At 40.0% G+C, this 13,691-nt stretch overlaps 1 protein-coding gene across 1 annotated transcript in view; it reads right to left on the reverse strand.

Annotated features, from left to right (window-relative positions):
• Window positions 1-370: 370 nt before the first annotated feature.
• FARSB (phenylalanyl-tRNA synthetase subunit beta) overlaps window positions 371-13,691 on the reverse strand; it is a 35,134-nt gene continuing 21,813 nt past the window's right edge. Inside the window, exon 17 of the mRNA XM_071437479.1 lies at window positions 371-639. Within this exon, the coding sequence (XP_071293580.1) occupies window positions 488-639 (152 nt within the window). The 3' untranslated portion in view covers window positions 371-487. The remainder of the gene's footprint in view (window positions 640-13,691) is intronic.

Consider the following 13,691-nt stretch of genomic DNA (forward strand, 5'->3'; position numbering starts at 1 on the left):
CCTCAGCCATTGATGAGCACATGACAACCGTATAGAATAAAAGCTCAACTCCTTAGTTCTGCTCACATTCACTCAACATTTGCTCTAATCAATTATCTTATTTCATGCACTAAGAAAAGAATGAGATTCCTGTTATGCAGCCATAATCAGTTACAGTATGAAGCTGTGTCTGTGGAACATTTCTGATTTTGAAAACTAATCATGTGCTCTGCCATTACATTTCTCTTGTAAAACCCTGGGCTTTGACCCAACTTGTTTCTTCCCCCCTGCCCTTTGAAAACATTGAGGGCACAGCCTAATCTGAGATCCCACATTCCTTCCCTGCAGAAGCCAGCCAGATTGCACTGCACACAACACATTTACTCAGGGAGACAGGGTCTGTTCTTCTGGTTTATTGGAACATAAAAGCATAAGAGGATGTCCCCTGGAGCAGACAGGAGAGGGTGCTGCACGTGACAGTGGGAGGCTGTCACAGATAAAAGTCACGTCACACAAAGGGCTCAATATTGATCTCCAGGACAGAGCAAGGCATGGTGAGCTCAAACTTGGTGATAACATCAGGGTGTACCACTCCAAGTTTCCCAATGCTTTGACCTTTGGCAAAGACCTCAGCACAGCGACCAGGAAAGAAAGCAGTGCCTGGAAAGAAAGTGAGAGAAAAATCAATATTTCTTTGGGCTGGAGGAGTCAATAGGCATTTAACGTGCAGAACAAAGCTCTCAGTATTAAATGGTTCTCTGTGCTGAGATGCTCAGAAGGGGCTCTCACATTCTTGCATTAAGAGTTGTCATGATTGATAGAGAATGAGAAAACACTGAGTTAAAAATAAAATGTAAAGCCCAAAGCGTGGACATTTTTCACACTCAATTGTTTTGACTAAGTTCCTCCTGCAATAGAAATTAGCACAGTTGAGTCAGAGGGCTACTGAAATGAAGAACTTTTGCAGCCTTCAGGCTATTTAACATTTGAATGTCTCCCACCTTAGTCTGTTTAAAGAAATAAAGCTTGCTGTCATCTAAAGAGTAAGTAGGCATGTCACCCTTGTTTGCCTATTACATAATTAAAAACAACCTGAATTCCTCAGCTGGGGAAGAGCTTTTTAATCAGTCTCCTATACACCATAAAACTGTGAAACAATGAACATTCAAAGAAAGCCAAAGATCATCTTCCTCTTACCTCCAACCCAGATCCCAATTTTTAAATGTTACACGGAAGCTTTTTCCTAAAAAAGTAGTTAGATTTGCCATGAAGAACTTGGAGCAGCTGTGCAGACCTTTTCATGGAAACACTTTCCTACCTGGGAACTTCCCTGTGTGTGGTGGCTCTACCAGCACTTTGTTCAAGCTTGTCTATTGCAACTAAACTTGCATTTTTTGGCCTCTGTCCTGAGGTGAATGGCATTTTTATCTGATAGCCCTTCTAAAGACAAACCCAAACCAGACCAGCCAGCTGCTGCTTCTGAAAGCACCTCTTTGCAAACCAGTGTGTGGAAGCAAGGCACAGTGTGTGGGACATCCTGTGAGCTGTGCAGCAGGCAAGGCTGGGACATCAAAGGGGAGGGGAGAGGATGAAACAAGGCCACTGAATTCTACAGATTTTGAATCCTCAGAAAGCTCCTCCACCCTGCTTTTACTGCTGCTGCCTTCAGTGTCCTCTGCAAAAGGATCACAAGAATTTCCTGACAGCAACTTACTCACTGGTTGCCCCAAATGCTGCTTAAGCATCAGGATCAGCCCATAACTTTTACTGTGTGTACAAGGAGCTACTTAAAAAGGCAATAATGTCCAAATGAACCTCAAATCTCAGGAACATTTTCATGATCCTCTGATCACTAGTGGTCAAGCCCAGAGATATTCTCTGTTAGCTCCCCAGTGGAAATCATTCATTTAAGAAGTGTCTCCTATGAGGTTTGTAGTTGTAACTTGCAGCTACAAGAACAGCAATTAGGTCTTTTTCTTGCCTGAGTTGCTGCAGGTGCAAATTTACTTCAATGTCCACTTCAATTTTGGCCACCTTGAGAAATCTGACCACAGTAGTAAGTGAACACAATAACATTGCTTAAAGGCTGTTTTAAGAATATCTGGAAGCAGAATCTTTTAAATTATCCAGTTCCAGTCTTAGCTACAAGCACAAACCAGCTACTTACACTGGATGTACAACAGTGAAATTACCTCACCCTGGATGCTACTGGCACATGACTCCAGCCAAAGAGACACTTGCCACTGCCAGGCTGCACTATTCAAAACAAGATGAAACAAATTTAGAAAAGAGTCAAATGTCACACATACAGATCACTCTGCAGACTGTGGGTGAAAACATAACCTAAAAATAAAGTTGCCTTTTCCTTAGTGGTAAAGGCTTTCCTATTTGTAAATAAAGATGGTATTGTACCAAAGATGTGAGCAGCACACAGAGACTTTCTTTTAGACACTTGACTGTAAGCTTGAACTGGCACAAGAGCCAAGCAGAAGTTCATAATGTTGGTATGGTACCCCTCTATAAATCTATAGGGAAGAAAGAGCTTTGACAGTAGGGTCAGATAAAAAGCTGTGAGTCTGACTTGTCTGGTCTGAGTTTCCTTCTGTGTAGTCTTGGGAAAGTTGTTTTATCTTCTTGCCCATCTACAGCCAGCTATGTCATGAGACTTAATTGTTTTTAAACTTCTTGTAGATATCTGATGGGGTCTAAAATAATACTGTACTCAATCAATCTAACAAGGGCAGTTTCCCAGATCTGTGCCACTTCCCATTGTGTGAAACAATGCTGTTTTCATACACAACAAATGCTCTGCTATCCATCACCAGTTGTTGGTCCCCTAGTCCCAGTGAGTTCCAAATATGCTGCTCCAGGCTATGGGTTAGACACTGAGCAGAATTTTCCATCTCATGCAGCAACTGATGCTGGCCCATGATGTTACTTTTCTTTGCACTTCCTTGCAGCTAAGAGGGAAATATATAATTAATACCAAGGGGGAACATTTAGGTCCCCAAAGTGCAGGAAATGGGACCTTCAAACAACATCTCAATTTCTAGTTAAGCTGACCCTGAAATGTTGGGCAGTCACCAGTGTGCCCCATGCTCTGCAGACATGGCAACTGCAGGGCACAATTCTGTGGCTGGAAAAGATCAGACAATAAGCAAATAAAAATGAAAGAACCTATTAAAAACTTTAGAGCCCCCATCTGTCCAGCCAACACATGGCTCTTGCACCAAAGAAACATGAGCTGAGAAACAGGTTTACAGAGAGTTTATGAACTCTGGTTCATAATGGAACCATTATTATGGTAATTGGCTGCACTACAGAATGCTTCAAAGTATATTCCTGCCTGCCAAAAGGGCCTCCAGACTGCATCCCTCAGGGGGATCTAAAGCCTTCCCCATCTTAGTGACTCTTCCTTTGACCACACAGGTGGTGAGGGAAGGAGCTTGGCTCATGCATTGGACTGGGTGCTGTTGCTCCATGTGCCTCTGCCATGGAACCAGAATTTGGAGCAAATGTAAACTGTAAGTTAAAAAATTCAGACATTGAAAGGGAAGCAAAGAAGGAAAAAAAAAATCTCAGAAGAAACATGAAAAACCTGAGCAGGAAGGGGGCAAGAGAAACAACCATTTGCAGCTGGGGGAGAGTTTTGATTGAGGGACCAACCACAAGCATAAAAGGAGACCTGAGCCAGAGGAACCTGCTTTGCTGGGGTAAGACACAGGCTGCAGGAGGATCTGAGAAACCCATGGAGCAGGGCAGCAAACCAGGAGGGTCCTCAAAATAACCAGGAAACAAAGGTAAGGACTGTTTTCATCCTAATTTGTGTGTTTCTGGTATTATCAAGTAAGTAGCAATGGTGGTTAGGATTTCTAACAAAGCTTCTGTTATGGACTGGGCAGTGTTGTGTGACTTCAGCTCTTGAAGTAAAGTAGAAGCTTCAGAGTGAGAGTTAAGGCTGTATGAAAGACATGTGCTGAAGCTGCTTGCACACATGGGACAGCAGCAGAAAGTGCACACACTGTTACTTTGTTTAAGCCACACTAGAAGCTGACGCCCAGCACTCTAAAGCTTCAGCAAAGCCTTCATGTCAAAGGGAGTCTTTCCAGAATCACTGGCAGTGTGAGCTGCAGCTTGAGCAGGAGTTCACCATAGTTTGTCCTGCCTGTCCATGCAGTATCATCCAAGAACAGCATGGCTGTGAAGAGCATGGTCCAAGGAGCTGTCCCTGCTCAGGGGGGCACAAAAGCAGGCCTGGAGGCCCCACTCTGAGCAGGTGTGTTAGGAAGGGATTGTGTTTGCTGCTGGTGCAATTAGCCTGCCAGGCTGCTCTTGTAGGTGCAACTGGTTGGTTGTACCATAAACTACACTGAGAGTCAAAATGCATTTAAATATTGTAGTTTACTCTAACTTCTGTTTTAAGGGTAACAGATTTATCCCTCTTGACATAGTAAATCCTTTCTGCTCTGCACACAAATAAACTTCACCTTGAAATCTAGTTAGAGTTTGTATTGTCCTTGCTGATAGAGACCCAGACAATGCCAGAGGAAGCCTGAAGGTCTAGCAGTGGAAACCCACCTCTTACTATGTCAGGTGTGTAAGTGGTAGTTAGGAGAAGGGGTGGGGTGAAATCCAATCCACCTTCCTAAAGAAGGGATGCCAAAGCCAGCCCTGCCTTATGCTGACACACTACACACAAGGCAAAGACAAAAGCTGCTTCTCGTGGCTGCAAGTAAGAATTTAATTTCTAATGTTCAGTGATGTAGAAGTAATACCTTTAATTAAAGCTTCTGTAGCATGTCCTCAAAATCTGTAATTGCCTTTCTGTATTCAGGCAACAGGGCCACTTTGATTGCTTTGGGGTAATTCTTTGGCCAATAATCCAACAGAGCATGTAGTCTTTAGCACATTTTCTGGCTAATTGACCCTCAAAGAGCTCTGAGTTCGCTGCACTCTTTGTTGTCAAACACCTTGCACAGTTTCTTTTCTCTACCTTACTCTCCCTTCCTTTCAAAAAGAAATAGATTAAAGTTGTATTATAGGCCTGCAGTTGCACTAAGCCTTCAAACCCACTTGTTTGTTCCTGTAATTTGAAGGAGCACTGGAAGCTGAAGCTTAAGGAGGTAACAGAGCAGAGCTTATCTGGCCTCAGTGCCCTTTCATCTTCATCCTCCTCCCTTTGGTGACTCCAGCTGCCCTTTCACTACCTCACCCCAGCTCACCTGGGGAAGGATTTTGCCTGTGCTACACTGGATGGAATTTAGTTTTGTGAGGTTAGATGTTGGTTTTAGGATCGAGTTCTTCACAGTTTTGACTGATTTCCTTCTTTAGGCAGAAAATGCAAATCAAATGCAGAGTCAGGGGGCACTTTCAGCCCAGCCCCCTCTTTCTGCCCACATACACAGCACAGAAAGGCTCCCAGACCCTTATGCAAACCAACAAACTCAAAATCAGATCTTGTCATGGAATGATTTACCTTCAGCTAATTCTTAAAATCACAGACATCTCAAATCTTCCATGACTTTTGGAACAAACTGAGAGACCAATTGTTCTCATAAGTTGCACATTGTCAGCAGTTCTTCTCCCTTATATTCTCAAGCCCAGAAAAACCATACTTTGGGATCAGTGGGGTATTTGTTACCTTTAGTCTCTTGATTTGTAAATCCTGACTAAAGTTGTGCCAGAATGACAGCTATTTCCCCAGATCACACCTAACTGTAGTGACACACCAGGAAATTCAAATTAGTACAATTAAATTTAAGGCATGTGCTTTAATTACCCCTCTCAAGAAAATAATTAACACTTGACAAAAATCACAGAATCAGTATCTGTGTGATAGGAATGAATATGTCCTTGTCTAAAGGGCATCTTTCATTCTGATCTCTTCCTCTGTTTTTCCAAAAGCCTCCTCACACAGGGTAGAGCAGAAGAGGGTAAAGTGACAATCAATTATTTACCTGGGCTGCTACACTGGATATCCAAAAATAGAATATTGGAGTCCTTGTGCAGACAACAAGGCTGGGAACATGGAGAATGATCCACAGATCTGCAGTGGTCAGTCAGTAAATCATCTTCTCCTATTACAACTAAGTCAATGGCTGAGCTCCTATTAATTTGTATTTCAGGGAGGGTGTGAGGAAAACTAACTCTTCGATCTCATCAGAACCCTCATATACAACCCTATAAGCTGGATTTGTTTTTCATTCTTGCTGTGCAGTGTCCAGGAGCTTTAACAGAGGTTGTTTGGTGCTGCTGGATGTCAGAAAGTGGTTCAAGAATGCAGTAGGTTTGAGGCATCTCTTTATTCACCTGTGTTAGCCTTAGACACAAAATTATCTGGGTAAAATCACTGTGTTCCTGCCTTTCCTAATGGAAGGTAATACTTGGGTGGATGCTGAGGCTAAGGAATGCAGGTATTTGGGGTTTTCTTATTAAATACTGCTTGCAGAAACAAAAAGAGTAGGAAACTTAGAAAGAAATCTATCAAATTCAATGTATTTCTGTAGAAATCAGTATTTGTGTATAAAGCTCAAAAAATTTGCCTTTGTGGGACAGCTGTGAGAAACAGCAACTCTCCATGCAACCAACTCTCTGGAGTTTAGTTGCTTTGCAGAGTTACCATTACACAGCTAATCTTTGCTCTTAGGCTGCTTTATCTGATTTATCCAGATTTATCTGAAACACTATACTTTGTCTAAAAGTCACAAACCTAAGCTGATATTATGTCACAGCTATTTTGTCTATAAAACTAAGGAATTCCTAATCCCAAGTAAAGCTCACTTTTCTTTTTAAAAAAAGAAATCTTGCTATTTCACTTGAGCTAGAGAACAGCAAGATTTGAATATTAAAAAACTTAATTTATTTGTGTCCCATGAGTGTTTTAATCACTTTTTGGATATCTAGAGGAATGATTTATCCTTGCAAACAGCAGAATCTGTCAGAAAGTAGGAAACAATAAGCCATATGCTTTCTGGAGGGGGTATAGCATAGCTGTGTGTGCACAGCAAGGCAGCAGGTTTAGCTTGTTAGGCTCTGCTTCCATACAGGCACTAGAGAATAACAAGAACCAGCACTAAGCCAGGCTGCAGGTCTGCTTTAGTGTGTCACATTTGGTTTGCTTGTTGTTTAATCACTGCTGTCCTAGACCAGGCTGCCCTCCTCTCCCAGTGCCTTGGCTGAGGTAACCAAGAGCCACCTCATGTGCTGCTTTCACAGCTCCCCCATTTCATGCCTTTCAGAAAACAACCTGGCAGGGAGTAATACATCACTCAACAATGAATCTCAGCAGCCACTGCAACTGTGCATCACTTAGTTTTAGCAGCTAAGGCTCATGTTGCAAAGCAATGCCTGGTGACTGAAGCACAGTGGCTCCAGCAGGAGCAGAAATGCAGAAATGGAATGCAGAAAGGCAGAAATGCCTCAGCTGAGGGTGAGCTCAGCATTTCTCTGTGCATCTGCTCTTCTCTAACACCACAAGCCAAGATCAAGTCAGTTCCTCCACCATGGGCAACAGGTATCCTTGAAGCCTGCATTCACACTGATCTAAACATTTGAGGCAATATCTTGCAAATTCACGTTTAAAATGTTACTGCAGAAATAAAAAGAAAACCAAAATAAAGATGAAATTTGAAGCACCACCCCTCTGCCTTCATATCGAAGTTGAAAAATCACACCAGACTGGAGAACTGCTAAACTATCAAGTATAAGATTGACATGCTCACATTTGGTGGCATTAATATCAGTATGGCAGAGAAAATGAAAGGAGATACAGCCACAGGAGGCTGAGCAGATGAGAATGGAGTTGAAAGATGGAGCTGTAGGGATGGGTAAATGCAGCATTTCTTCAGAGAAGCCAGAACTTCACCCTGAGAAAGGAGCTGTGCTATTGCTGCTCTTTCTGCTACTGCCTTGGATTAATAATTTCTTTTATAGAGAAGGCTTTGCAATATTGAAAATATAGTTGATTATTAAGAAATAATTTTCTATTTAAAAATGTAAATAGTTGGGAATTGCCTAAATCTATAATTATACAATGCAAAGCTGAGCCAGACATCTAAAATTCTTGATGCAAAGAAGGCTTTTATCTGTTAAGACTTGTTATGATGTGTGATTAAAAAAGATAGTTGCCTTTGGGGGCCAAAACCAAAGGAATTAAACTCTGAAGAGGCCCCTCCAGTAAAGGAAGAGCAGAAGAGCCAAGAGTTGTCAGGGAGAAGACATTGACATCTCCAGCTCAAGGAACACAAATGCCAGTGATTCAGATGGTTCTGGTTGGCAAAAACTGATAGAAAATGAAAACCCTTAACTGTCAGGAGAAATGCTTACTCCTTGGAGCATGCCTAACCTGTCAGAATAAAATGCAATTTCATATTCTGAAGAAAAAGATTGTAATCTTTAATAGTTAATGCTTACAAAAAGAGGCACTAGAAGACAGCTTGACAGTAGAAGGTAGCTTCTGTCTCTTTCCAAACTCACTTGACACCTTTCCTCACAGTGTTTTTGCAGTTGCCATAGATTTTTTTCCCCCCTCCCACTACAGGACACGTAGTTCTAAATGAGTCAATTACAAGGAGTTTCTCTTCTAAAATAATCTCCTGGATTTGAGAAACTAATACTTTCTTTGTTCTCTAATTGAATTTCTTTAATTTCATATGTGGGGGGAAAAAAGTGTGTCAAACATTATTTGGTGATGAAAGTTTAAAAGACAAAGAAGTCTAAGCCTGTCAAACCTTTTATTATCCCATGCTGTGCTAAAATAATGTACTTTAACTCACACAGCTTTTTGGGGACAAGGGTTGATACTTGAAGGGACATTCAAGAAGTTTAGGGAAGAGCTGAAGTGACAACAGGAATGGAAAAAGCCCTTTTCAAACTCATCTCTGAAAGCCTCTTTTTCATACTAAAAATCAACAGTATAATGCCAAGCTAAAGAAATGAGACCTATTTCTAAAATCCAGCTCTGGGTTTTGCCACAAATTCTGTGCTGTTTGGCCTACCAGCATCACTTCCAACAGCAAAACACCTCTGAGGTGTCCAGTGTCAGAGCTGATAAACCAGATTTATCTGGAGATGATACTCCAAATACTGTAAACTCCCACTTTGGCTACATCAGTCATACAGGCAATCATCCTGTTTCACATCTTTCTTGTGTATCTCCTTGGGTATTAATGCAGTTAAAATCAAATTTGAGGCATTAAACCAGAGTGGGAAGATGCTTGATAGAACAGAAATAAACTTGGCACAAATTTATAGGGATTTAGTTCCTATAAATCTGAAGACCTGTATTACAGAAAGGAGAGACCAGAGATAAGAGACAGTAAAAGGGACATAAAGCAAGCAGCCACACCCACTTTATTAGATAATTTAATGCAATTTTGAGTTGTTGGAACTATTATTCTTCATGTAACTAAGTTCTCTTGATGCTACAGAAAAATCTGTTCAAGAGAAAAGGATGAGAAATTAATTAGATCTGAAAAGTAGTGGCCAACATTGGAAAATCAAGAAGAGCTAGTGACAAACATCCAGGTTTGTGAGATAATTTATAATTAAGCTGTTTTAATGATCACTGCTGGCACTTCTGAAACCTCTTGCAGAATTAGGGTAATACATTTTAAAGTACTGAAATCAGTCAGGTTTGAAAAAAAGCACCTGTTCTTACCTCTCACTATTAATTCATTAAGCTATCTGGGAGGTAGGGAGGGAAATAAACAGAAACAGTGGAAGATCTTCAAGAACAATTTATTTGATAAATGAGTACTAGCAGTTTCATAATAAAAAAGAAGAATGTTTTTGTCCAAAACCCTATTCATATTTAGTGCTGAAATGAATGTGGTCAAAAATCAGAAAGTTCCTCAGAGACAAAAATGAGAGAAATAATTTGCACTTCAGAAAATGTGATTATTAACGGTGGCTGAAATCAAGGAACTGAAAAAATAAGGAAAGATTAATAACTGGCTGCAGTAAAGACAGCATTTAAAAAAGACTTAGGGATATTGGAAACAAATTTTAGGCACTTTTATTTACTAACAAGACTGGCTAAAGATACAGAAATGTTTTAAGTTGTTAATAAATCTTTTCATCTGGGATGGGGGGGGAAAGTACTATTGAGTAGAGTAAGGTGTTGTCCTTATTCCACTGAAAAAATGAAGAATAGATCTGGCTACATCTGCCAGGATGCTTCTAAAACACCAGGAGTCTCAGGCATCAGAATTGTGGTGCAATTCTCAGAGCAAATATCCTGCCTGCTCCTGTTAACTTGGAGTCCCAATACTGGAAATTCAGCACTACTAGAAAAATGTGGTGCCAGTATTCCAAGGTGGATGATCTAAGTTGATCCTCAGTGTTAAAAAAAAATTGTGGGGTAGTGGCAAAAGTGAAACTAACAGGAGTGGAGCACAGTGAATTGCTGGCTGATGTGTTTAATTAAGAATGGATGTTTTCAAATAAATGTGATTATCTACAAACTTGTAATTTGAAAGGCTATGCAATGGCACCTATAAGAATGCCAGTTAAGTGGACTAAGAATTGTCTGATACCTCCCAGTATGTCAGAAATTAGATTTGGAGGCCTGGTAAAAAAAAATTGGCACATTTCCTTTAGTTATCTATGAGTAAATAGACAATTATTGACATCTGTGACCAATGCAAAGGCTGCCAAGACAGGCAGCTGAAAGGCCAGGATTGCAATTAAGAGCAATCAAGCTACAATTTCTTAAAATAAGGCAGATATTAATAATGCCAGGCTCAATATAGGCACTAAATATCTGCATATAGCTCAGTCTCCCAATTTGAGCTGATCACCAGAGATAGATGCTGCAGTTCAATTCCATACCTCTAACTTGGAATCAGTCCCAGACTTCCCTCCTCTTGTCTTGTGAATTGAGGTCCATGGTGTAAATCTTCTTTTCAAGTTGTTTATTGTGTAATTATTACTATAAAAGCCAATGTTTATTGATGTTCTTAGTTATGGAGCTAACTATTACACCTCTAATTTCACAGCTGAACCTTATTAAATGGGAAGCTATTACTATGATTTACTGTGGAACTAAAATTTTCTACACTTCACCATACCTTTCATTTAATTAAATGAGGGCAGTAAAAAGAAGGGAGTGCAACTTCTTCTGGTGTTTTTGGGGGGTTTTTTGGATTTGTTTTTTTTTTCCAAGACAACTGTCAGTTACTGAATGCAGCAGTATTTATTATGTACACCTTTCACATTGAACACAAATAGGCTGACTTCCCAGCTTTGCTAAGCTGATCATTACCTTAAAAGAATGAATAGCATGAACATTTAGTTTAAAAAATTAAATTAATAAATTCAAGAGGTAGCTGAAATCCCTGAGAATCAATCCTGTAGAAAAAGGAAGCTCCTGTCACAAGTTGATTCTCTTCAGGGGTTGCTTGTTTTCATGAGATTGCTATTTCAGTTTTGTCAGGGAGGCCAGTGGGGCAGACAGGGGAGAAGATTCTCTGCAACATTTTCTGTGAACCTGTCAAGTTGTTTCATTTTGATAAAACAGGGATATCATCTTTCCTTTTCAAACAGTTTGTGCTCTGTTAAATTCCATGTGCAAAGTATGGAGACTCCTGAAAGGTACTGCCAAACCAGGGGTTTCTTTCTTAAATAAGAGACTCTTAAATGTTACATTAGGAGTGAAGATAATTACACCTTCCACTTCACACCACTCCTTTGAAGACTGATATATAATCCACTGTCAGGATTTCCTAAGCCCTTCTTTATTCTTTTCAGCCTAAGTAAGGCTTTACTCTGGACCCAAACCCCATGATTAACATCACCTCCTGTGATGTTAAATTGTCACCTCAGATGGTCATGCAAAAGCACAGGATCACTAAAACATTGCAGAAAACACTGAATAAAACTTGAAATTAAGAATATCTTTCAATATAATAATGCCTCTAGTTTTCTGTTCAAGGGAAGTAAAACCAATGAAAGTGAACTAACAATTAAATAATTTTATGAAATTACCTGAGAACATATAACTAAATTTGTTATCTCTTTCTACTTGTATTTTTAAACTTAAAAAATTATTTACTTCTAATCATACACATCCATACTGATATTTACATTTTATTAATGGTATGGAATGGTTAAGTCTCAAAAGTTTTATGCTTTTTTTTTATGATGGAGCACATACAAGTTTGAGGATTGATCATTGATCTTTTCCATCTATATTTGATTATGGATGCCTATGCCATAAAACAAAGATAAAAACTAGAATGCTTTTCTAGGCCAATAGGATTCACTGTCAAAAAGTTAATTCTGTGCATTTTAAAGCAACGGGGAGCATTTCAGACTTCTGTCTTTAAAACTTTAATTTTGTGTGTTCAGTGGCAATAAGAAGGTTCCATTAGTAACTTTTAAGAAAGTGGAAGGCATTGAGTGTCAAATGTATGTTGAAATCCCCAAATTCAGTCAGTCAAAAGCCTCTCTTCCTTAGGGCTGCTGTAAGCAGCTCTTCTCCATTTATTACTTAGCTCAGATTACACCAAAGCACAGTGCAAAGGCCAGGGGAACATCACAATTTCACCCATATTTTCTAGCATCTGTACTTTTTTTTCCCAGGTGTTGCTAGAGAGGCAAAACCACTGTGACCTTGAGGTCAAATCTCAGGGCACTGAGGTGTTGGCAGAACAGAAGGAGCTCAAATGACCATCACTGCACATATGGACCAAGCAGGACCCCAGCACAGGCATTTCAGTTTCCAGAGGGATTTGGAAAAGTGTCAAATATGTGCCCAGCACATCTCTATCTGTTCTCTGCTGCTCATTTCAAGCTAGATTTTATTCCCTGTATTGTTTTTCAATAATCAGTGGAACTATTTTCATCAGTTACACAAGGAGTAAAAATAACTGGCCTAAACTCTACCTTACACTGTGTTGCTTACTGGTTTCAAGCTTTGTTTAAGATTATGGACAGAGACAATGCCTCTAAATCTCTCTAAATCAGAGCCCTAGGATAAATCTCACTGTACAAATTTGTAATTTGGCACAGGCAATAAAACAGCTTGGTGCAGATGCCTCTAAAAATCTGTGCCATGTGTAAATGTCCTGATTTCAAACCTCTGAAGTAACTGGCACTGCTCTTATGAATTATTTCAGTATCTTGAGGTCTCTTTAAGATGTTGCAGGGTATCTTTGTTTCACTGAGCAAATACCTTACTCCATCATCTGCTGGCATCTCTCTCACACATGCTTAATTGACAAATTGTGAACCTTAAGAAAAACTAAAAATAACAAACAAATAAGCAAACCAACCACTAAAAAACCAAAACAAAATTCTCCAAGTTACTCTGACTTCCAACCATCTCTGCAGTGAAGGTCTCAAGCTAAGTTGGTGCAGTGACACTGCATTTGCTATGGCACCAGAGTATCAGCCATCTGCATTGATAGATAGCAAGGTTAAATTCCAATGTCAAGAAAACTGCAAGGAATCCATGTGCCATCCCAGGAGAGTTTCTGAATCACTGGTGAAACAGAAAGTAGGAGATGCTTGCTTTTTTTTTTTTTTTTACCAAAAGCCACAAACTGCTTGTAATATATTGCACATGACAAGGCATAATCCACCCTGTGCACTAAATGTGTGGGGCAGTAATGTCATGGGAATGCAGGGATTTTGAGTGAGCATTGTAAATCTCACAGCATCAGGAATACTGAGCAGCACTAATATCTAGAAATAACTTCTTCCCTGGGTTA

This window comes from Agelaius tricolor, unplaced genomic scaffold, assembly GCF_023055355.1.
Source record: "Agelaius tricolor isolate 1412-34295 unplaced genomic scaffold, bAgeTri1.0.p SCAF_12, whole genome shotgun sequence".
In the NCBI taxonomy this organism is placed as follows: Eukaryota; Metazoa; Chordata; class Aves; order Passeriformes; family Icteridae; genus Agelaius; species Agelaius tricolor.